A 25,112-nucleotide genomic window follows, 5' to 3' on the forward strand; every position below is an offset into this window, starting at 1 on the left:
GTTATTGATGGTTGAAATACATGATCAATTCATATACTCGATCAAATTCATTAGTACTACATTGAACTAATATAAAAATATCATCTTACTAGACCCTGACATTACCTCGACGCTTATGATTTTCTTGGTTTAGTATTTGTAGGTCAGACACTTTAAGAGTGAGGGGGGAAGGGTAAAGAATTCCCACCCTCAAAGTACCTCTAGTGGAGATTGAACCCCCAAGCTCAAGGACTCAAGGTAGGAAGGTGCAATCTTTCTCATTAAGCTTGGTATCTTACTCCACTAATGAAGTAATGAGTGATGATACTGGAGAAATTATATCTCAAATACATACGGAGTAGTGTATTTCTATAATACATATATTGTTCTTAAATTAATTAATGATATCTCATGTCAAACTACCTAATTTTAAAATAATTATATGTTTATTGTATGATGATTTATATCAATAATTTGTGTAACAATTCGGAATTCTGCCAAGAAGTTTATCCCAAAATTCAATCAATAAATCCGAGCATTGCCTCACACAAAACTAGTTTATTAAAAAGTAAAAAAATGCAAGAAGAGATAACTATATAAATGTAAGAGACTAAGAGTAGGTAATTATTTTTTAAAGAGGACATTTAAAAGGTAGTTTTTACCAAAAATAAATAAATAAAAATTCTAGCATAAAAAATGATTAATGAAGAGAGGGTTTTTATTTTTTTCAAGGGAAGAGATAGATTGATGTTTCATATAATTGGAGGAAAAGCTCAATGAATTTCAAACAAAGTCACAGAGAAACGCCTTACCAACCTATTATTCTTAAAATTAAAGAGACAACAAATCATTTGGAAACCTAAATGAGATACAAAAACTCTCAATCTTAGCAAAATTGCAAACAAGGTTTTCAGAGTAGGGTATAACTTGAGTCACTTGATGATGTTTTCAGGAGACTTGAACATAAAATTGAGCTCCTACAACTCTGATTTATGTTGTCAAACTGTTGATATTGATTGTGCTGCAGTTGCGTCTGCATTGGAGTGATCATAAGCTGGGTTCTGTAGAATTTTGTACGTAACTAGAATGGAGGGAGTACAAAACTACCAATGAACTTGAAATTATATTACTCCGTAGTATATATGAAAATAATGATAGTGTATTTACAGTACGGGAAATCATTTCCTCGATTAGCTACAAGCCTACAACAAACGATGCAACATCCACCTTCAGATGCAGATAACTACCATAATCTAGTGACTCTAGGCTGAGACCTCTCAAACAGTTCAACAGACCAAAACAAAAGTTTGCAATGCTTTAGTATGTACAGAACGTAATGGACAACACCACAATTATAAACAAACTTAACTACGAAATTTGATGTATGATTGTTCATTCCATCTTCATATTTGTCCGCCAACTCCATCCTTTCCACCTTATATTGCTCAGCCATCCAAATTGAAGCAAAGGTTGTCCTGATCCAAGCTTCACAAGATATGTTCTGTAAGGAATGAGTATGTTCCTGAGACCTGCCAGTAAAATCACCAGCAATTATATCAAGAATAGGTCAACAATCAACGATTAAAAGAAAAGGCTTAGAAAATATAAACACGAAGTACCTTGTGTGCACATTGTTCTATAAACATGAGCAACGTGCTTATTCCCCTTAGTGTGCACTTGAGTCTTCTCTAAACACTCCAGAAAAGCTAGATCAGCTTCCAGCAGCTTTGCTTGGTCATGAGTGTCATAGCCTATATCATGACAATAACAACAATAATCCAACCAATCTATAGGGCGCTTGTCCCAAACATGGGAGCCTCCGTCCTTCCCACTCGACCAATTTGGCCCACAGTAATGACCATATCTTGGAAAGAACTGAGATAAGAAAGCCCGAGGTCCAGTATGCCAAGGAACCTTAGACACATAAGGCCTAAACCGTAATTGAGGGGATTGAGAAGCAGTTGACATATCACCAGCTCTAGATCTTGCTCGTCTTTTCAACCCTTTATTAATAGTAGTTGGCATAGGCAATTTATCTCTAAGATTGACAGCCCAAGGGATGATCGAAAGAAGAGACCATCCAAAGAAGTTAAAATCAATTGAAGGCCAATTCTTAGGCGACTCTGTAACTATTAGTGGTGGCTTCAATGTTTGCTCCATCTCACTATTCTTTCTGGGAATTTGATCAGGAAACTTGAAGCTCATCACTACAAAAAAGGATAAGCTAACCTTGAGGCGAAAAATGTCCTTAACACCAGATCAAAGAATTCCCCTGTCATTTCATACATAATACCATACTGTCAATAAAACCTTGTATTCACCCACACTCTTCTGAACACAAGGTCCACTTCTACCTCAGAATCTTCATTCACACCATATTATTTGTCTTGCTGTATGTTAAGTGTTAACCTTAAACATAAACTAAGTCATACTACACTCGATCACACCAAATTAGACCATATTCAAAATGTCGAAAATTACTTGTGAACATGACATATAACCTCTTACACAGTTACACCTCTTCAAATTATACCAAAATTATACAAAATTCATGAGAATATACCTCAAACTATGGACTTTCATAAAGCATGCCAAGAAAGATACACTTAAATACTCATCTTCTACTCTTAATTCTTAAGAGAAGCATCAATGAAAATTTTGCCAAAAATCTCTTAATTTACATCTAAAATTCCAGAGAGATAACATGCATACAAATGGATAGTTTATAAATTCAATAAATTCATCATCTTCAAAAACCCAAAAACCTCACATAAAGAAACCCACTTCAATTATTCATCAATTCTCACCTAATTTCTAAAAATCAACTACTGGGTTATTGAAAAAATTGATTGGAAAAAAAAAAACCCAATTAATCCTCTTATTTTTCTCTTGAATTACCAAAACCACATAATTCAAATCCTAGAAGGGATGTAAACCCCAAATTTCAAAAGCATTCATTCAATAATTCCCAGGAAATTTACAGCAAAATTAACATTAAAAATACGCGAAATCATATAACTCAAAATATAAAAATGGAAGAAACTTACATGGGTAATTGGGTACTCAAAATGATCATAGAAATCGGAATCAAAAGAGCAACCAAAATCAGCGAGAATGTTCGAGAGGAGAGAGAAAGCGACAATCAAAGGAAGAAGTAAGTGTTGTTGAGTGGCGTGTTAATTTCCTGGCTTAGAAAAGAGAGAAAATTGGAAAAATATGGGAATTTCGTTTTCAAAGGATTAAATGGTGGATATTCGATTTCATTCAATCTTCAATTTTCCAATTACAAATTGAATTTGCAGATCATACGCCGCTTTTTATTGGGCATTGCGGTTTGTTTTTATGTTGCTTAACATTTTGTACCACTTCATTTTTGTAATATTGTACTCCGCATTGACCGTATATATGTATTGCATTATCGAGTACGGAGTATTTAAGTGGTCAATGTAGTTACACAAATTCTCGTATGAACTCGAGATGATATTCTTGGTTGTACCATGTACAGTAGTACTGTACACATGGTAAGCTTTGGGTTTCGGATATTTATAGATTGTGTTTGGATGGAATATATTTATGTAGGCTTGTAACGCACATTTAGTTGCAATCTCCGTAAATGCTTATTATTGATGCATCATTGAAGAGGCAAATTAGATGATTTTTTGAAGATTTAATTTCAATTAGGTTGTGAGAATAAGATGCCCATTTAAAAATGTTGCTTATTAAAGCAATTATTAGCCGACCGAGTACCCGGTCGAAATTTTAGGAACCCAATTTGAAATTGGTTGGGACCGGATCCTAAAATTCAAAACCGGAATTGGAATTGGTTCAACTGGGTCCTAAAATTTAAGAATTGGAATTGGAATCACCGGGTACCCACTTATGTATGTAATTGTTAAAATATAATACAAGCTTTTATTAAAGCCAAGAACAAATAAATTCATGCTAACCAGAGTTCGCACAAGGCGATCAAACTACAGTACCAAAGATTGACAAGTACTTCTATACTTCAAATTACTTTGATTACATGAAGATAAAAGATACACGGACATAATTATATACAGAATAATAGCATACTAGTATAAAGAGGACCACACAATGAAGAGTTGCATACAACAAATTGTAAGAGAACCATTCTACAATACATACTAAAATACTAGATACATCACTCAAGGTCTATTTTTTTTCCCTCTTTTTTTGAGTCATTTTTCCATACTTTGATACAAAACAATGATATACATACAATACAAGCTACCATTCTACATAGTTTAGAATCAAAAAGAGAAGGGGAGAAAAGAAAGAGATAATATCCTTATCTGCGATTCCACGGCCAAAAACTAAAGAACACAAAACTCTCTAAATCAAAGAAAGAGCAAAAGCAGAGATCATTTGAGTAGAGCACAAAAAAATTACAGGAGAACTATATGCAATCAGTAAAAGGATGTACAAATAATAAACACCAGGGTTATCTCTTCGAATTTTCAAGCTGAGCATGTGGACAGTCAGCTCCATGACGGCGAAGATGGTCTGTACAAATAGTCTTGGGAGTTCGCCACCCCATAATTCAAATCCAGGTTGTGAAGCTGCTCCATCAGTTGAGATCGCCGCTCCTTGAAAAAGTCAAGCCGGGTTGTTAACTCTACTAATGTTGATGATGCTGCTGATGGATGTCGGGGAAAATCCAATACCTGCAAGTTTAACAAGTGCGATTAAATTAATGTCAGCAAAGTCTAGCTGATAAAGGGTCAGGCCGGAAAATTTAAGAAGCATAAAAGCGAAAGAGAATCAGAGGTACAACAGAAGCCTTACCTCCGGTATTCTTGAAGTGGATGGCATAGAAGCAGCAGAATCAACACCACCAAATTCATCAAAAGACATGTTGGCAGATGTTTCAGTGCTTTTTGAATCACTTAAACTAGTCGGTTCTAGAAACTGCTTGCGAGGCTGCCGGCTACTGCTCCCAGCAGCTGATATTTGTCCCTTGACGTGATTCCACTCTGACGGCAGCGATCCCTCCTGAAGCATAACATTGCAAGACACTTATTGACAAGGTGGAAATAAGTTCTCTGCCAACAGTGTGGAATCAAAACCGAACAAGTACTGGGATTGTCCCATAGGGCTATTTGTGTTCACTCCTTAAGGAGGGACAGAAGCTACAGAGCAGAGAAAACACAATCTGCAAGCTTTGAGAGTGTTTTTTCTCACATTTATTCAAAAGCACTATACCAAACATATGGTGTGATGACCATACTGTTGTAAAAGAAAAGGCTAGTGCAATTAATTAAATCCATTTCAATTCTACCATATAAAGACCTAGATCCAACTATCTGTCTGCTTTACCAGCCATCGCTGAAGGTAAGGCCAATATTGTAAAGGAAGAAGTGTAACCAAGGGTGAAAAAATCAACATAAAAAAAAGGGAAGATTTAAGAAACATAAAAGCGAAATAGACGAACAAAAACAAAGAAGGAATAAGATCTTTAAAGGTTCCTAAAAACTAGCAAAGGATCATGTCAGGGAGAATATACCTCACATCGTTGTTTCCTTTCATGATTACAGAAAGCAAGGGTACTATCAAAGTCTTGCTGAAGAAATCTCCTGCACATAGCATGATTACAGTAAGACTTCTCGCTTTTAGATCAGGAAGGAATTGACAGTAAGTCAAATTACACAGCATACAAGTAATTAATAAATCAGACTCTCAATCAATGGGGTAATTAGTTTAACAACAGACCTTCACCAGACTCACTAGATATAAATATGCTCCATCCTTTTCTTTTGTGCCCCTCCAACCCTATACTCCTAACCCCAGAATTTAGAAACACAAATGTTGACAAAGGTCTAATTTGACCATAAACGCAAACTTAGAGGTGAAACCAGCATCCGAAATGACCATTCTCTCTGATGGAAGAAACGGAACTAGAAGGAAAGCAGCAAGCAGTCTAGTTGACACATCATACGAATTCATACAACTTTGGTTGGAATCAGATCGTATGGTTCTCAAGCAGAAACCTTGAAGTTTGTCATACTATCATTGAATAGAACTAGTCAAAATTCCTTGCCTGTTACAACCCACTAATTGCTTAAGCTTTGAGACCAGAACCCTAATGTTTGGCATATGGGACTCAACCAGCTTCATCAATTTTATATACTAAACCCAGCTTATATATGAGTGATGAATCCATTTCACTGTTAAACCATATTATCATGAGCATAGAATCAACTGAATGGTAATTAAAACACAATTAGCACTGCATATGCTCAAAGCAAGAATGAACAATAAGCAATCAATGAAGCAAAAACAAAGATATACTCTAATACCTGTCACATGCATCAGACAGTGAACCAAACTGATGTTGCCGTTGCTGATTGAGTTGATGGTGCAATTCTGCCACCTTTTGCTTCAACCGGGCCACATCTGCCTCAGCAAGAGCAATCTCCTCAAGCTCAGCCCTTGTCTTCACATTCAGGAGAGCAGAATTAAGTAATTATTATGTCCAAGATAGAATGGCAAAGAAAGCACGTGACAGTTGTGAAGAAAGATGAATATGACTGACTGATCTAATGTACACACCTTGGAATCCATACCACGTGAACTAGAAAGTTGCCCAGAGGACATGCTTAAACCAACCTCTAATGCAGCTCTAAGATCTCTTTCAGCTTGCAGCTGCTCTTGTAATCTTTGTACCTGGCATTAAAAAGCTTGTGTGATTAACTAACACATTCTCTAAAAAACACTAAGAGACTACATAAAAATCGCATCAATACTGTTCCAAGGATGCAGATGAACACAGTTACTTCAGAAGGACCAATGAAACAATTTAATTAAATAACCAAATAGCAGAAGCAGGTGAGCCAATGATTCCAATTTACAAGTTGCCAAGTCACTATAGAGATTTTATATAGCATACAAATTTGAATAGTATCTATTTAGATCAATATTATAGACTTCAAAAGATTAAAGAGTGTGAATAGAGTGAGCATACATCTTGTTCAAGCGCTAAGCGTCGCTCATGCAGAGCTTGTTTCCTTCTCTCCAAACTCGCTTGTAATATTGCATTTCCCCTTGCCTGTCAGACATGAACATAAAATTGTTTCAGCAACTATTAATTATATTCATCAGGCAAAACTATTTCAACAAATTATCTTTCAATAAACCTCTTTTGCAATTCTGTGTCGCAGGTCATTCTTTGTAATTTCAAGCCTCTGGATGGCAAGTCTGAAAAAAAAAAAAAAAAAAAAACAGTCAAAATTGAATCAAAGGGGAAAAAAAAATTTAAGCAACAATGTTAGTAAAATCTAATAGAAGAGCAGCAAGATCAGGATGATGACAACACAAATACTACAGAAAGACGAAAGAGCGAAAAGGAGTTTAGAAAAAAGAGCTCTTACTCTTCCTCTCCTGAGGAATCAACTGACTCCATAGATGGTGTTTTACGAACCTGAAAAGGAAAACAAAAATATCGTCAGATTCAAACGTCTAAACTAGATGGCACCAATTCATCAGGATTTAACAGATAATTTCCCTTTTCAAGAATATAAACTAAATAATTTGCATCAGCTAATAACAAATTCAAATCCAGCACATACAAACAATTAAGAGAGGCAAGATAGCAGAAGAAAAACCTAGTCAATTCACTAGCAGCAAAACCTATTGTACTAGGAGTAACACAAACAACGAATAATTCATATTTTTTTTGCTTTGACCACAACTAGAACCTTAGCTTTCGACTTCTCAATGCCAGCTTTTATGCAAGTTATAGGTGTTTGCCAGTTAAAATCAATTGAACAATCCCACATCAGAACAAGCCAATATCAAAATGCTACAAAACCTCAGTAAAGGAAAAAACATCAAATAATGCTTCAGATCAACTTCATAAAGTAAATTGACTGAAAGGCAAAAACTAACCTATATCAGTCCACTAGTTTGAATATAACAATCCGTAAAGAAAAGAAATTATACAAGCCAACATCAGAAATTATTGCCACAAACTGGCTGAAATTAAAAACAACTAAAGTTAAAGTTTAAGAGCATCATTGAAGATTTTAGCTATACTAGCAAAAAAAAGCTCAGTAGAAAGTAAGTAAAGTGAGCTTACAGCGCCTCTGTTCCAAAAATTTGATCGCTTAGCACCAGAGCCAGTGAGTTTACTTGTAGGTTTTTCAGCACTTGATTCAGGACCTGCAACAGGTAGCGGAGGTCCTGGATCCATTGATGACAGTATCTCCCCCATTGAACGATAAGATTCCCCAGCAGTTACCTTAGGACTGCTTGTGCCATTTGTCAAGCTTTCAGTCACCTTTACTGGTTTATTTTGTTCACTCAACTCTCCATTTGTTTGAGTATCGCTCCGAGGTTTAGAATTGACAGATGATGCATTATTCGTTCTGGGTGATCCATCAGAATCATCACCTCCAAAAGTCTGAACCTGAGTGTCAGCACAGAAACCAAAGTAAGTGAACAGACATAGCCTTTTATTAATGAAACTCCAGATGTAAAAACCAGATCCGTTTCAGGCGTATAAGCAGCAGCTCCAGTACATAAAAGTAATAGTTACCACCACTAAAAATTTCACCCCATCAGAATTTAAAGACTGGCATGCACTCAGCCACCTTATATGGTGCACTGTAGTTGCTGTGGATGTGTACACTTACAATTGCATGCATAAAAGCAGGTAAAACAAGATAATAGAGTATACATTCATGGCCAAGTGACATAAATCATAAAGTATTCTGAGCTAGAGTATACATTCATGGCCAAGTGACATAAATCATAAATTTAAATTTTCAATATTTAAGAACTGGCTGCAGATCATATTTACTACTTTGCCCTTTCTAATATGTTTGCTTGCTCATTCACAAGTTCAAACAGGTTGACAGGAAAATAAATTGAGAGAAACCTTATAGTCATAAAGGTCACTGCCTCCATATCCACTGCTCTCACTGAGTTTACCACTCAATACACGTTCCTGATCATCATCTGTTTCTTGATCTGCTCCATTATCAGCATTATGATACCCATTTTCTTTAACCTCCAGATTTTCATCATCGGTAGAATCATCGCTCCCACTATTTTCAATCCGAGAGTCTGCTGAAATAGAACACCTCTGTAAACTATCATCCTGAAAGAGAAAAAGACGAATACAATAAGAAACACTGTGATTATATGATAGTAGATAAGTAATTAACACAAAATATTACTCAAGTAAGACACACAGCAAGAGAATATATAAGTAAATAGATAAACAAGAAAATAAACATGAGAATATATAAGTAAGACAGAAAAATGTATGAATATCTTATCTTGCTTAAAGCACGACAAGTAAGACACAGCACAAGTTTATGCCCAAGACAGACATGTAGGAGCAATATAGAAGCATTCACTACATGAATAAAACAAGAAAAAGAAGGAGGAGGATTTCACATTTTTGCAACGTAAGAAGGCACGTTCAAGAATGGAAAAGAACAAATGATTAAGAAAGAAGATAAACCAACAGATGACCTATGGTATGATTGTATTAAGGAAGGGAGAAGAAGCATGACTAAAAAAAGCCTATTCACCACAATTAACAAGAGCTGCCCACAAGTCTTCGTCAGAAAATACTTCTCATTGCTTAGGCAAGCATCAAAGCAGATAACAAACTAAAAATAACTTACATCAAAGATATTCTCATACTCCTCCAGAAGAGTTGCAATTATTGCCTGAGCATTATTAGCAGCATTTGCTGCGGCCAGGAGCTGGGCAGAATTATCACCGTTCATATCAAAGTCATCATCCAACTCACACTCGCCTGCTAAAAGAGGGCGTAGAAGCAAAGGTGCCATGCAAGCAGCAACAGCAGAAGGAGTCATCCGATTCTCAGAAGAATAAGAAGCAACTGTGTGCATCATTTTCAAAATTCTGCAAAAAGAGATGCAAAAACATAACAAACATTGATCAGAAGAAAGGAAATGACAACGTTAACAAGATTTTTAATAATGCAAAATGCTTTATAAAGCATGCAACTTGATCAATATGAATTATAAGCAATGCTCTCAACACAAATGCAGAAAGACAACTAACATTACAGATTACAGAGATGTCGATGTCTCTAATCTCTTAAAAGATAATAAAAACCTTAACTCTAAGAAAAACACACTTAAGAGACACACACCTCAAATATACTCCTCTAATCTAATATAGTCCATAGTCCGTTTCACTCATGTCCAATTTCAATGGACACTCAAAAACATCAACCTCAACCAGCATGCAGCTGTATAAAGTTCATGCAATTTACCTCCCATCTCTCCCAATTTAAGTGTCCCTCAAAATTTTGAATCACTATCAATCAAATGACAGAAGAAATACTTAAAGGTCGGTTCGGACCTCAATGCATAATTTAAGACAAGAATATAGTATTCTAGCCTTCAGATAAGATTGTCATGTAAGATGAAAACAATAGCAAAATCTTTCACTCAGCCAACAACCAGTCGACCACAACCCCAGGTTGTGAAACTCAACAAGCAAAATTGCAATCCCCCATTTTAGTACTAAAGTTCTTCAAACAACAAATCTCTGCAAATCAATAAATGACATTATTCTTTCTTGGCCAGTCAGTTTGTTTCTTCCACTGCTGCTGTGACCATACAAATGCCAAAAACCATTAATTCTACTAATCATGGAGACATTTACAGTAGACAACATGCTTTAGAAGCTATGAAAAAAGGAGGGGGGACAGCAACAAGCAACAATCTTAAGTGGTTTTCTTTTTGCAGCATTCAATCCAGACATGTTATATATTATTCAAATTTCCATACTGCCAATGGGAGAGAGGGAAGCTGTACCAAAAATGATATTCAGGAAAGGTACTCCAGAAGTCAAAGTAAACCAAAAGGTCATACAGATGATTATAGAAGTACAGAGATTTTAAAAATAAAAAATGAAAAAAGAAAAAAGAAAGGAGAAAGACGTCCCATAAATAAAACAAATTACAAGTATAAGAATAAGGGATAATAGATGGAGAAAACACCTTTGCAACAATCGCCTATTAGGTTCTGGAAATGTCTCCAGTATTGCCGATCGCATAGCATTCACCCGTGATTCCTTGCGATCTATTTCTGAAAAAGTTATCAAACAACATATATTACCATCCTTGGCAAATAAAGCTGAAAAGATGAATATGTGAGATATTGGCCATGATTTTTACTAATCAATAAATGTAAGAAAAACAAAGGGCAAGAATTCCTACAATTTACAGCTGATATGGTGTTGGAATTCTTGGAAAGTCAAAACAGCTAAGCATGAATGTAACAGATAAGTCAACTGGTAACATACATCAAGTTTCCCCAACAACAATCACTTTGAAAGAAACTGGTCAGTAAAGAAGAGTGAAGAACGACGCATGTCCAACAGTTGTAGCTAAAATAAATAAACAAAAGTTTAAAAAACAAAACAATCCATATAGCTGATATAGCACTAACTAGCAGAGATGACAGGGTTCTAATATTCACTTTATAAGATTCAGTAAGTTCTGTTCAGTAAAGATAAATTTAGTTCAGTATAGTTCAGGTAAAAAAAAATAAACACTGTTGGAAACATCACCACAAATAAAGTCGGATTAGTTGTAAAGGAAGGTAGGGCTCCATTTTTACTTTCAAATATTTTTGGGTATTTAATAAAAAAAAAAAAGTTTGGGTATGTTCAGTTCAGCAAAGAACTAAAATGCTTTATCCATACAGCTAAGTTTAGAGAAGTTCAAGGGTTTAAAGGTGTGACATTTTTATATTAAGGCACAACAGAAGCCTGAACATGTAAATTGACTAAAAATTTCAGTAGACTTCGCATAACAGTCCAAAGAAATTCAACAAACTAAGATGAAGTAACATAACAATCTACCTAGCAAAACAGCTGAAAAATTGAATTAAGCCCAAGGAACTTAAACAGCTCAGATGTTCAAAAAAAATTATACTTCTACATTAATATACTGTAAGACAAACTTACTGTAAGCCTCAAGCAATGCAGTGCAGCAAGATGCTGGAACAGGAGAAGATGGAAGCTCGCGAAGGACATGCTGAATATTCGATGTTCAAGAGAAAAATATCAGCCATAATACATAACTAAGGTACTAGAATCAATAAACTGATAAAGAAACTCAAAATCACCTTCACACAGTCACCAACAACATGAGCATCCTCGTTGGGATCAAATTCGTTATTGCCTGAAAAGGTACATATATAAACCCAAGTTTGAAATGAGTACAGAATACTAATATACATAAGAATAAAAAATTCGAAAGTGATAGAATAAACCAAAAATGGACCTTGTTCATAATCCTGGACTCTGCGCTCCACCTCTTCAACATCTGCAGACTGTCGTAAAATTCCTTCCACTTTATTCCCTGCCACAAAATAGGACACCTTGAGATAAAGCCTTTACCACGACACAACTACTAATACATTCCATTAATATCCCAACCAAATGATAAGATGTGCCTTCTATCAAGCAATAATGAACATTAATACAGCCTCAAAAGTATAGGAGTCTGTTCACCGATGTAGTGTTTGGCTGTAAAACAGCAGCCAGAAGTTCTAAATTGGAGTTTGAAAAAACCGGGGGGGGGGGATTGATTAGAATTCATAAATGGGTATACTTCAACAAACAAAAGCAATCACATTGAACTAGAACATGTTGCAACACTGTTCATATTATCAAGAAGAATTTAAAAATAGAAAAGAACTGGAATTTGGAAGATGATGGGGAATGAAAATGCAATGTTAACAAAATCAGACAAGGCCTCATTAAATCACAAAAAAGTGCCATTAAATTTCCCGAAAGGAATGACCAGTCCTTTTTTTATATATATATAATACTCACCATAAGTTTCAAGAAATCGAAGAGCTTTCTCCAAAAAAGAGGGTCCACCATCTATATCCTCCAAAGCAAGCAAGATTGGTCGTCCAACGACCAAAGACTTAACTGGGCGCTTGTCCCTCCCTGGAAAAAATTGAAAGGATCCATAGATCAAATGATCCATCAATCATTTTAAAAAAGGATAACTCCCCTCTTGAAGGAAATACCTCAAAATAAATAGGAAGAAACACAGAAAACATATTGATTTTCCAATTACACTAAACAGAAATAACAAATACACACATTGATTAAATGATCCATCAATCGCATCACTTGTGTCATTTCGAAATATGCCATTATGACCCATCACAAGGGCAGCACTTGGTGCCTGTGCAAGAGCTTGCTCCAAGGCTGTCTTCCATTCATATAGATCCTCTGAAGTCTCAGCCTAAAAATAAAAAAAATAAAAAAAAAAAGAAGGATTACTAGCAGGAATAAAAGAATTCGACCATAATCACAAATATCATATCGAATACATGGTAACTTGGTGACTGTCAAGAGGTACCTTAAGCGTAAATGCCCGACCATCACGTCCATCAGGGAAAAGTACTGTCAGTAACTTTTTGTCTTCTCGTACAACAACGCTGCAAAACAAGAAAAGAAACTCAGACTGAGACAAGGCAAGATAATGAGAACAATAAACAAGTCACGAGAGAATAAACCACATACCTTCCCGAATTGTTTAAGTCAATACCACCCAACGTTAAATTTACTTCTCCACCTCTTTGAGGAAGAGCACTCTAATAACAGCCACAAAAAAAGTAACTATCAATTCACAGACTTTGGGGAAGAGAGAGAGGAAGACTGAATAAAGTACAGATTGAACTCGGTGGGAATTTAGCAATACAAATATCAAGAACCAAAAAAGCTGGCATTCATTGTAAATTACTTCATCTCTATCACAGTTCATTGTAAAATACTTTGTCTCCATCACGGTTCGTACTCATATCATAGATAGACTATATGATAAGGGAAAGCATGCTAAGTTAAAGAGAGGTCTAATAAAATGGCAGGGTAGAATAGAATAGCAGCTCTTTGTGTTGATGGAGGGGGATGACTTCAACCAAAAGCAGGAAAAGGAGAGATTACACTCCAGGATCCAAAATGAAGCAGATGAATAGTTAAAAGATTAAAGCAGGTGTATTTCCAGGGTATATAGGTTATCCCTTCAAAAGTCCATCAAATAACACATGCATCATAAACTATAATTGGCAGGTATCAAAATTCATACAAACAAGAAAAAGAAAAAGGCATTCAACAAAAATACCACCAAGGATCGTAGGAAAATCCTTAAGCCACTCGGACAGACTCCCCATGAAAATAGAACCAGTATCTTTTAGCCACCCCTTCTCAAACACAAAAATGCTAAGCAGACAAATAACATTCTCTTATGATAATCATAAAGGGAACCTCTAAGAAATTTTCCTAGTTAGTGGAATGGGAAAAGGCAAGTTTCTCCTAAGTTGGATTTTAAATAAATCACCACTTTACATCATTCAAAGGTCAAGGGCCACAACCAAACCTACACAATATGGGTAAAAACAAAGGAAGCAACAAAATTTTATGGGATACTGTCCATCTATCATAATAAATCTTCCATTTAGGGACCATTATCATTCAATTTTACTGTGACATTGAAAGTATAAAGAGGGAAACAATCGAACAGGAACTAAAAATAATTGCCCAAGACGTAACTATATGTTGAGAAGCACAATGTCACTTCATCTAACATCATAGTAGTACACTACTTCAAAGGTATATTGAGATATCGCACAGTCAACCAACCAATGGAAAAGCCTTATATTAATTTTTTTTGTTCCTTCTGATGGCTCTCAAAACCTTAAATTCTAATACATCCAAATAAGGTTTTCCTCATATGATGCACAATCTGAAAATTTTCTTAAGATCATACAAAAGAAAACAACCTTGGAAAGACCAACAATATAATTAGTTATACTGAATACCAAATGCAGAAGAGGTGGCTACCAAGCATTAAAGAGCTAGATGAGACTTACAGGATCATTTTTAAAGAATACTAAAGATGTGCGTGTCAGTATAAACCAACGCTTCTTCCAGGATTTCCAACCCAAACCTGCAGCAAAACAAGATAATGATCAGACGTGCTCCAGGAATCAGAATCTCACAGAATTGTATCAAGAGGATTAAGATCAATAAAATTCTAATCGTCAATAACTGGACCAGTCAGCAAGGGCCATAAATAGTGATTCAGTTTATCATGGAGCCAAATTTGGAAAATATTTAATTTTTCAGTTAAGATATAAGATTTCTCGTAGGCTGTAAGATATTCCAATATGCACACAAATTCTGAACCAAATGGAAACAAAATTCACTACCTAGAAAGAATAAAATAAGGAAAGGAGATAATACACCAACCTTTGGATGAGATAAAAAGTGGTCCGCTCTTAAAAACCTGTAAAAATTAATGCACATCAAAACCTATTACAAATACAGCCGGGAAAAAGAAAAAGAAAAAGAAAAAAGAGAGAGAGAGAGAGAGTGAGAAGAAAAGAAAAGAAAGAAAGCAATAACAAAAACAATGCAAGAGAAAAAAAAAAGAAAGACGATCTCTTTCTAACAAACCCATGTCTTCATTTAAGTAGATAGAGAAAGGGAGAAGAGGTAGAGAGAGAGAGAGAGAGAGAGAGAGGTCCAACCACCCTCCTAAAAGGTGTGCTTCTGTAAGATATTTTTGTATCATGCCCAATCACAAAGCTCATAGGTATAGATAGACAGTATTAGAGGATCTTTACTGTGTAGTGTAACCTATTCTCCCACTTTCATAATAAGTATCACTACATACACCGCAGCTCTAAGTAATTGTCCACCCTTTTCTATGTTATATATGATCCTGCCTAAGGAAATATTTGACAAGGATCTCCCAGTTTAGAGAGAAGGCAGCAATTCTAGCACTTGCAGATCCAGAACTAGAAATTCCATGCCCACCAAGAAAACTGTTGGCAGGCAATGGCAGCTAAGTGATATATTTACAGCATAAATGATCTAAGGAACTAAGACAGGATGAGATCATCCTGCACATATTTGAATTACATACAGCGACACAGGCTATATTAAAATTATTAATCATAAATCTTTTCATTTCTTATAGATCTATTCTGGAAAGTAGACAACATAACTCTCCTCAGGTTTAAAGTATCTATTCCAGGAAGTAATCATATGTGCAAGGATTGGCCATTTGGCCTAAAGCAATTATGTTTAAAGACCATATGTATACACTCTATCACAGTTCTCAAATTTTGAGTCACAAAATCTTAAGCCGACGTTACCAATAATAATGAATACTACGTTAACCTAGTATAAAAAGCATGAAAAGTCTTGAGTCAATAGCATGTATAGCTGCACTGATCATTTATGGATGTTATCTAACATTTGGGATCCTGCTTAAGTCCTTAGTCATGCTCATAGGCTGTGTGTAACCCTCCCCCCCCCTCTCTCGTTCACCTCCTTCAACAGTCCTTACCCCATGTGACATTTGCATATAATTCCCCTTTGAAATCTCTTTGCTGCTTATTTTTCTGGAAAGAATGTTTTCTTCACAAGTATTCTGAAACTACAAGTCTAGAAGAAGTCTCTACTAGCCTCAATTAGTTGGACTCAACATAACTAATTCACTATGACAATTAGACTTCCCCAGACCCTCCATACAGATTCACACTGAATGATGGTGGTAATCTGATTTATGCCATCATATCTACCATCGCCAAGATTAAAAAGTCAGGGCATCACTATCCAGTAGCTACTCAGATTTCCAGTAATGAAGGCATTCCTCTTCACGCAATCACATGTCAATGGTATGAAGTATTGGCTTCGGCCGTAACTATCCTTGTCTGAACTTGGAATGAATTCTTTTACACCCAAAAACCCTCCCCCGGTTAAAAAATACTCATCCAATTCCATTTCCACTCGATTTGTTCAGAGAGCGATGCGATTTCAAGCGTGATCAACATAAATGTTGCTGACGATTTGCAGCATACGAAATACATTATTAATTAATCAACTAATAACAGCAAGACATACTTATTTAAAATTAATTAATTCGAACTCGACAATCATACGAAAAAAAAATCTAGAAATTCCCTTCTTAGGTCTCAACTACCACAAAGATCACTCAATCGTGCCAATTACTATAATAAAACAAATCATAAATTTCCATTTCCAACAAATTACAAAAAAAACAATACTTAACATACCTAAAATCATACCATTGCATCAATGTAGCATGCAATAAACACCAAGCTAATCATTTCATACCAAATCAAACCCTAATTATTTAAATTCAAACATAAATTAACAAGTACAACCCAAAATAAAGAGGAAGTCAGAGTTCAAATTAAAATACTTCAAAAAATTAAGAAAACAGTACCGTATTCGAAGGACCAAGTCTAGGACGTTCAAATGCAGCAATAGAAGCCGCCATTAATGGCACATCGAGAACTACAACAACAACAACTACTTCAACAACAACAACAGTCGAAGAACACTACTTTTTACAGAGAGAGTGAATCGAGCGACTGACTCATTGAGTCGACCCAGTACAAATCGGCGACGAATCGGAAGATCGGAGGAGAGAGAAAATTGAAAAGGGGGACAAAATGGAATTTAGGGTTTTGATTTTTTTTGAAGGAGGAAGAATGGAAGAGAGAGAAAATGAAGAGATGATGATGGTGGTGGTGGTGAAGAGGAAGCCAAAACAAAAAGCACCCAACTGTACAACTAAAGTTTAGCAGCATACAAAAACAAAAACCCAAAATTATTATTTTAAATTAATTATTATACCCAATAATTTATTTATTTATTTATTTATTTTTTACTTTTTTAAAAAAGAAAACTATATTATAAAATAAATAAATGAAAATTTGATAATGGAGTGTTATTTTTGCAAGATTAGGTAGAGTGTAAAAGGGTAAGTGTATTGTTCACATTATTTTTAGATAACTTTTTTGGCATAAATAAATTAATGTGGGGAGGAGAGAAAGAGGAGGGTATATTAATGTTTGTGGGTATTTTGTTGTGTGTAGAGTCTTTGTCAAGTATGGTCAACAGACCACTACTACTCAACTAAACAAATGGATTAGTAGTCAAGATGTTCTTAATTTCGGGTTTACTTTTAACTTGATCTATGAGTTTTTGGCCTAGTGATAAAGAGTGGTGATGTATGTATAATAAGTTACATATTCAAATCTCTTTTTTCGCTCATAATTAACCATTTAGAATATTTATACATCAACTGTAAGACATTTTTATCTTTGTTTTGAAAGTGACCCGACCAATGCGCAAAACTCCCTTTTAAAACTATCACAAGCGGCTACTTGAAAATTAAATTTTTTTAAGAAAAATAGACTTATAACAACTAAATGTTTTTTTTTTTTTGGCAAATCATAAAATTAAAAGTTTAATGTTATTTATTTATCAAGGTTAGGTTTAGCTAGTAAATTTAAAAAGAATTAAAAAATTTATGAGAATTTTATTTCTTTGATGAAATGACTTGTTATGTTTTTTTTTTTTAAGTTTTTTAGTTAGATTTCTATTCCTTTTCAAACAATACATATGTGTGATAATAAATCATAATTAATTTAGTATTGTGTTGTGATCAAATTTCCTACTAAGTGATTTTAGTTTTTTGTTTAAAACAACTTTGTGTACTTTAATAGATGAAGAAAATATAACTCTCATTCCACCAATTTTTCCTTTCCTACCAAATAAAAGTATCACTTTTCACTAATTTCTTTTTCTCATTCCTTAGTTATCGTTGCTTTGGATCAATTAAGCTTGTTGATGTATAAATAATGAATCTTTGCATATAGCTAACTATAATTTATAGTGTTGTTAAGCAAGATAGCTCTCGAAATTAGTATCCAACTTTAAACTACTTAAAGCATACTCCATAGATATTTCACACAAGCACCACATGCATGTAGATTTTGTACCAGTGATAGAAATAAACAACTTGGTCATGCGTGCTTATATCCAATAAACTTAACTTGAAATATGGCAATATAAACAAACCACACATTTATTATGAAACTAATACAACCATACGAGAAGATTACACACGATTTCACACTATTGAATTACACACGAGTTCACACTACTAACTAGCAAGTATAATTAATAAGGAATTTACAAATTCACCAAGATGATTTACTCCATACATTGCATGTAGCAATGTACTCCGTATAACTTGTTGACTTTTTTATAATATGAATAACTTTAAGGCAAAAGCTAATGATTATCTCGAAGGTGTTAAATAAGAAAACTAAGTATAATGAAAACTACACTGATTGACGTGTGATTTTGTCATGCATTTCGAACTTAATATTATAATATATAATATATTAGTTACTAATTTAACGCTTCAGAACGCTTGTTAGCAAAATCCTTATTTTAATAAAAGAAAAAAAATCAAGATTTAAAAAAAAATAAAAAAATTAAGAAAGGTGGGAAGAAAAACACAAAATAGACAAAGGTAGTATTAGTGTTGATTATTTTTTAAAAAAAAGCACTATAATTTAGGAGGGGGGCCAAAATAGGCAAAATTTCATGCCTTGCCTTCACGGGTACTAGGAAAGTTGTACAATGTTGGACCCACTTAACTGACCAACACTTGAGAATGTAACACATTCATCCGGCTAATCAGTACAGCCACCTGTTTCATGGATTATTAACTGTCTAATATATCAAGTAAGGTCTTGTTTAATTCAACTAATTTTTACTTATTTTATAAAAAAAAAGTTCGGATCAGATAAAATAAAAAAAAAGTTCGGATCAAAACATCATTTTATGTGCGGCTTTTTATCGTTAAATATTAATAATTTCATAATGAAAAAATTGTGAAAATTACATATTAATAAACTACACATTATTACGAATCTAATAAGATCCCACTTAATATATTTTTTCCTTATAGATTATCGTACACTTAAGGCTAAAATTTGGTCAAATCAGACAATCAGATCAGACCAGATTAGATTATATCAGACCATACTAGATCAGATCAGTAAAAATAAGTTGAACCAAACAAGGCCTAACTACTCCGTATTTGTTTTATTTGTTATTTTTTAAAAAAGAAACAAAGCAAAATATGTGATAGACTTGGTAGCTTTTGGAGGTTAATAAAGACTTTAGATGTATGGAGTGTGTATATGTTATAAAGCACGGAATGTATTAATTTGCAACAACATAACAAACACAAGTAAAATTGAACTCTTACTTTGTATTGGGTACCAAAAAGATGAAAAACTATTTTGTTTACGCACTTGCGGAGTAAATATGGACTATAAGTGGATGTATGAGAAATTGAACAACATAATATTGTTTTTAACATCTATATTTACTATGAGATAAAGTTGTGATTAATGTTCTATAAAAGTAGTTTACTCGGGCGATGTCTTGATATGTTGTTTGAACACCATGGTCTGATCCTCTTCAACTCGATGTAAATGACATTATAACATGTCTTTATTTTTCACTTAATTCCTTTACAATGATTTTTTTTTTTTACAACTAGAAAACAGAGTAGTATCGTGACTTTTTTTTTAGGCCGAGTGCGCTAGATCTTGAACAGTAGACATAACTGGCCTAGGATTATGACAAAAATAAAATTATTTAAAATTGTTACATTAATGATTTAAATTTATCGTTAGTTTTTATGTTTCTGCTGTTGCCAAATAATGAGTTAATTCGTAGTAAGTATTTTAGCACAATATTTTTAAATTGTGGAAGTCAAAATTACATAAAATAATAAAATTCTTAAATACATAATTCTTATACAAGAGTTATATTTAACAACAAAGCACCGATTATTAAAAACGGAAAAGTTTATCGAAAAATATTAATTCGTATTAGTGATCAAAGTTATGTCATATTCTGTATACTCCTATAGACTAGAAAACTTTATACATCGCATTCAAGTGTACTTAAATATTAAACTCTATTCACTTGGTACTACTCGTTTAAGTTTGTACTCAACCATTATCATTCACCAAGTACATTTTCCTCATTAAAACTGGAATTTTTCCTTATAATCTGGATATAACACTCGAAATTCCAAAGGTATGAGTTTCCCCATTTCAATTTCGTCTTAATCACCCTGTATACATTTTTCTTGTTCGGTCAAAAAATCAAATTGAGTTTATGCCCACCAACTGTTTGTTGAAATGCTTTTCGATAAACCTTGTTCATATTATCGTAATTATGCCCAATACAACTTACATAGCCGTTACTAATATTTTGGTGGCCTGGGGCAAAATGATAATATCTTTGTTGAATAAATTATTTGTTTTTATAATTATAAATATTTATGTAATTTGTTAATTCATAAATAATTTATGTAATTTGTTAATTACTTCATCCGTTATTTTAATTGCATTATTTACACTTTTCACTATTCACTCACCTCTTTTGAAACATAAACTCCGTATCTTCTATTAAGCGCCAACTAATATGAAGAAAAAATATGCAATAGATTTTGAATGTTTTTTTTAATGCAAGAATTTCAATGCTTTTGTAATCAATAATTTATGTTACCTTGCCTATTTTTAGCATATAACATTGTATTGTAATTAGTGTTGCTCTACATTGCATAAATTGTAGCAAAAAATAGCAATGACAACAAAAAAAAATAAAAGGAAAACTATTTGTTTCCAAGTTATCTATGTCTAACAAGAGGAAACGAATTACTTGTAATCATTTACGTTTTTAATACCAAACAATTAGTAAAGGTAACACTATTGGTCGTTTGGTATAAATATTGAAAATGGAGTTGAATATAAAAAAAATTAAGTATAAGGAAATGAATCATTTAATCGTTTAATTTACATTTGTTTGGTTTAAACATAAGAATTGAATCACTTAAACCTAACTCTCTTTGTTTTTGTTTGAAAAGGGTAAGGATAATTGTTATCTTAGTATCCTAACAAAAAAATTGATACATTGTATAAAATTTCATAGTATCAACTAATTATAATAAATATACGATCAAAATTATTAAAGGTAAAATAATTTTATGTATCAACAAAAATGTATATTAAAGGGTTTCAATTACTTTAGATGATTTTTTATTTTTAACAAAATCTTTAGAATGATTAATTTTGTAGGGTACCGATCCGTTTTTTTTATTGGTTATTAGATTTTAAATACTATTCATAATACTTCCTCCATTTATTTGTATTGGTTATGTTTAGATTTTAAACATTATTCATAATACTCCCTTCGTCCCAAAATATATGAGACGTTGGACTTTTTTCACTATTCATGTATTAGTACTGATCATAATATTTTATTAACATAATAAAAACATATTTTATCATAAAATATGTTGTTAAATAGGTATATATATAAAGTTTCAAAATATAATTTTTAAAATAATTTTCATTAATATTTAATTATATACAATAAAGTCAAAGTAGTGCATTGACATGTGTGCAATGTTGACTGTGTCATGTATTCTGAGATTGAGAGAGTATTAGATAATTTTCAAATTTACTCACAAAAGTAAAAGAGTCATGTAAGATCGTGTTTGATTCATCTCAACGCTCTATTAATATTCAATCGTTATAATTTTAAAAAGTATGTAATGATTAATAATCAAATAGGTGTATTGACAAACGTGTAAAAGTCAAAACGTATCCAATAAAAGGGACAAAGGGGGTATTATACTTTAAATATAGGGTAATTTTCAATTGTGAAAATTTTAGAAAATTTTACCAACAACTACCATTATAATGACTACTTTAAGAACAATAACTACCATTTATTTATTTATTTATTTTTTAAAAAAAATCTAAAAAAATCTACCACAAAAACCTTGAGTAACACGACTACATTTATTTTCTTGGCAATAATCTCCAATTGAGGGGGCTAAAAAATCGGGCGTTTTGACAACGGGAAGAGAGGAGGGGCAGTTTCATCGACTTAAGAAGAGAGGGACTATTTTGGGGATGGGGGAAGGGGGTGGTTTCGATAGTGTAGGTGGGTCGCCCGAGTGGTTTAAAGGGTAGGGAGGGGCCGACCGGCTGTTATCGGTTGTTAGGGGAGGGGGCGGTCGAATTTCAGTCGAGCTGGGGGTTAGGGCTTAGGGGAGGAAGGATGGTGGCTAGGAAGGGTTTTTAATTTTTTTTTTTACTTGTTTTACAAAAAAAAAATTTGGACCAATTATATATGTTGCGACACATCACACGTGGAATTTACAAAATTATATTCACCATTTCTGTAAGTTATTGGTAAATCGACCTAGTTGAAGAAAATCAACCCAAAAGTTCATAGTGTTCCCTAATAAATGTAAGTTGGGATTTTTTAGAGAAAATCGCTGAAAGTTCGGATTAATAAATTAAAGTGAATTTTTCTAAAAAATAGAACTTAGATTTTGGAAGCACCCAATGGCCAATACAATAGACCGAAAAGCGAAGACAAGTCAAATTCAGGGTTAATTGGAGGATGAAATGAAGTCGTTTGACTCTTGGAATTGCCCTTTTTAATCTCTTTAGTTTTAATAAAAATGTGTTCCTTTAATGGAAGTGGTGTTACTTATGTTTGTCGGGAGATGTAGCAAAATTTCAATTTCAGATTTACGTAAACCCTTGTTGAAAGAGGATGGTAGTAGGTGTTGTTAACCCATTTGTATGTGGTAACGGTAAAAGTCAATACAACATCATGACCTTGTATGAGAATATATACTCCGTACGTCCCTATTGTTTTTGTTTTCCTGTTTTAGAGACCCAAAATTTTATTCCTATTTCTATTTTTGAATATATGTAAAGACCATTATACCCTTAATTTTTGACTTTATTCATTGAACTTCCTAATTTACCCTTAACTTATTCACTTGCATTGTAATTTCTTCACTTTCTCTCTCAAACTTTTGTCTATAATTGTACTTTTCACTTTTTTCCCCTTAAATTATCCACTTGCCTTGTACTTTTGTCTAGCTTTTTTCCACTTCTTCTCCCATTTCTTAAATACGGTGAAAAAAACACAATAGGAACTATATTATGGGACGAAGGGAGTATAAGATATGGTTTTGTCAGATCGCAAGAAATGTGATTGACATGTATGAAGCATAGATCTCAAGAAAATTTTATCCATTTGAATTATTGAGGTCCCTAGGGTAAGACATACTGATTTTAAGTTGTCTCCGTCATTTCAGCAACATTCATAGACTTTTAGTTGTATGTTGAAAAATACCTTGCACAACACGAAACATCATCACCAACATCCCTTGTTCTATCAATAGTTCCATTGCATGTTTAAATGTATATTGGTAAGCCTTATATGCGTTGTCCTTACTCGTTGTAATAACTTAAAGGTAAATACCGTTAATGACCTTAATTGGTATTATGTAAGGGCTTCTTATGCCAATAGTAACTTATGTTACTTTAATGTCCTTTCGTTTGTTGTAAACTTAGTTTAATTAATGTAATTTCAGTTGTTTTTTTTTTAAAAAAAAATTACAAAGAATTGATACAAGCTCTGGTGTATGAAAATATTAAAACTAGGTTAGGTCTCGTGCCTTGCACGACAATTTTAAAAAATTAATATCAACTTTTCAATATAATTGGTTATTTTACAACAATAAAACAAAAAATCTAAAACACTATGGACAATCTTTGATTAAAATATGAAAGATAAGTGAATATATTTAATAAGTATAAATTGAATAATTTGATATTCTTAAATACAAAGTAATAAAATCGTCTATTAAGTAATTGGAATATTGATGTGTAGATATTGTATTCAAATATATAATTATATAGTATCAACATGTTTTGGATGAGGGCAGTAAATAATACTGTAATATTGATCTTCATGAGAATTTTGTGTGTGTTTATATTAATACTATGAAGTATAGTCTAACTAATTTTTATACTCCCTCCGTTAATTTTTATTTGCAACTTTGGAGTGTTTTGCGGCTCACGAGGCAAAACTTAAGGGGCAAATATTAGAGGAAATAAATGAAGGTAATTAAAGTGATAGGAGAGATAAAGTTGGCTCACCCACTTGCAAATAAGGGTAAAATTATAAAAATCAGAATTTTTAAGTAAGGGTAAATATGTAATTTCTAGAGTTTTTGTTGACTAAAAATATAAAGAAAATAGAAAGTTGCACATAATGTTTAGCGAACTAAAATAATAAAAGTTGTAAATAAAAATTAACGGAGGGAGTATATTAAGGTAGTAAATAGTAATGTTTCTATCAATAAAATAAAATAATTT

General features: G+C 33.3%; 2 protein-coding genes across 5 annotated transcripts in view; both read right to left on the bottom strand.

Annotated features, from left to right (window-relative positions):
• Positions 1-1,083: 1,083 nt before the first annotated feature.
• Positions 1,084-25,112, bottom strand: part of LOC110736303 — a 56,278-nt gene continuing 32,249 nt past the window's right edge. Inside the window, exons 1-3 of one of the 3 annotated variants that reach the window (XM_021916501.1) lie at positions 3,027-3,298; positions 1,599-2,186; positions 1,084-1,508 (exon numbers count right to left, since the gene is read on the bottom strand). In XM_021916501.1, the coding sequence (XP_021772193.1) occupies positions 1,372-1,508; positions 1,599-2,184 (723 nt within the window). In that variant the 5' untranslated portion in view covers positions 2,185-2,186; positions 3,027-3,298 and the 3' untranslated portion in view covers positions 1,084-1,371. Of the gene's footprint in view, positions 1,509-1,598; positions 2,252-3,026; positions 3,299-25,112 lie in introns of those variants that run through there. The other 2 variants (XM_021916499.1, XM_021916500.1) reach the window with 2 other exon arrangements.
• Positions 4,018-17,642, bottom strand: LOC110736298 (rho GTPase-activating protein 7-like). Of its 2 annotated transcripts, XM_021916484.1 has the most exons (23): positions 17,420-17,642; positions 17,267-17,337; positions 15,259-15,295; positions 14,880-14,956; positions 13,534-13,604; positions 13,370-13,448; positions 13,108-13,252; positions 12,829-12,948; positions 12,275-12,352; positions 12,117-12,172; positions 11,956-12,025; positions 10,985-11,072; positions 9,633-9,876; positions 8,876-9,097; positions 8,075-8,404; positions 7,368-7,417; positions 7,134-7,194; positions 6,962-7,045; positions 6,550-6,663; positions 6,297-6,433; positions 5,504-5,573; positions 4,786-4,992; positions 4,018-4,664 (listed from the first exon to the last, which is right to left on the bottom strand). In XM_021916484.1, exons 1-23 carry the CDS (start codon positions 17,631-17,633, stop codon positions 4,479-4,481), a joined length of 2,811 nt encoding a protein of 936 aa, XP_021772176.1. In that variant the 5' UTR covers positions 17,634-17,642; the 3' UTR covers positions 4,018-4,478. The 2 variants fall into 2 exon arrangements, with proteins under 2 accessions (XP_021772176.1, XP_021772177.1); XM_021916485.1 differs by having other exon boundaries at positions 17,267-17,642.

The sequence above is a fragment of the Chenopodium quinoa genome, unplaced genomic scaffold (assembly GCF_001683475.1).
Source record: "Chenopodium quinoa cultivar QQ74 unplaced genomic scaffold, ASM168347v1, whole genome shotgun sequence".
NCBI lineage: Eukaryota > Viridiplantae > Streptophyta > Magnoliopsida > Caryophyllales > Amaranthaceae > Chenopodium > Chenopodium quinoa.

Coding starts and splice junctions, on each gene's coding strand:
- LOC110736298 (XM_021916484.1), bottom strand. CDS start 17,633: ATGCTGCTAAACTTTAGTTGTACAGTTGGGTGCTTTTTGTTTTGGCTT. Junction 7,195..7,367: donor GATTCCTCAGGAGAGGAAGA/GTAAGAGCTCTT, acceptor TTTTTTTTTCAG/ACTTGCCATCCAGAGGCTTG. Junction 6,664..6,961: donor GCTTAGCGCTTGAACAAGAT/GTATGCTCACTC, acceptor TTTTAATGCCAG/GTACAAAGATTACAAGAGCA.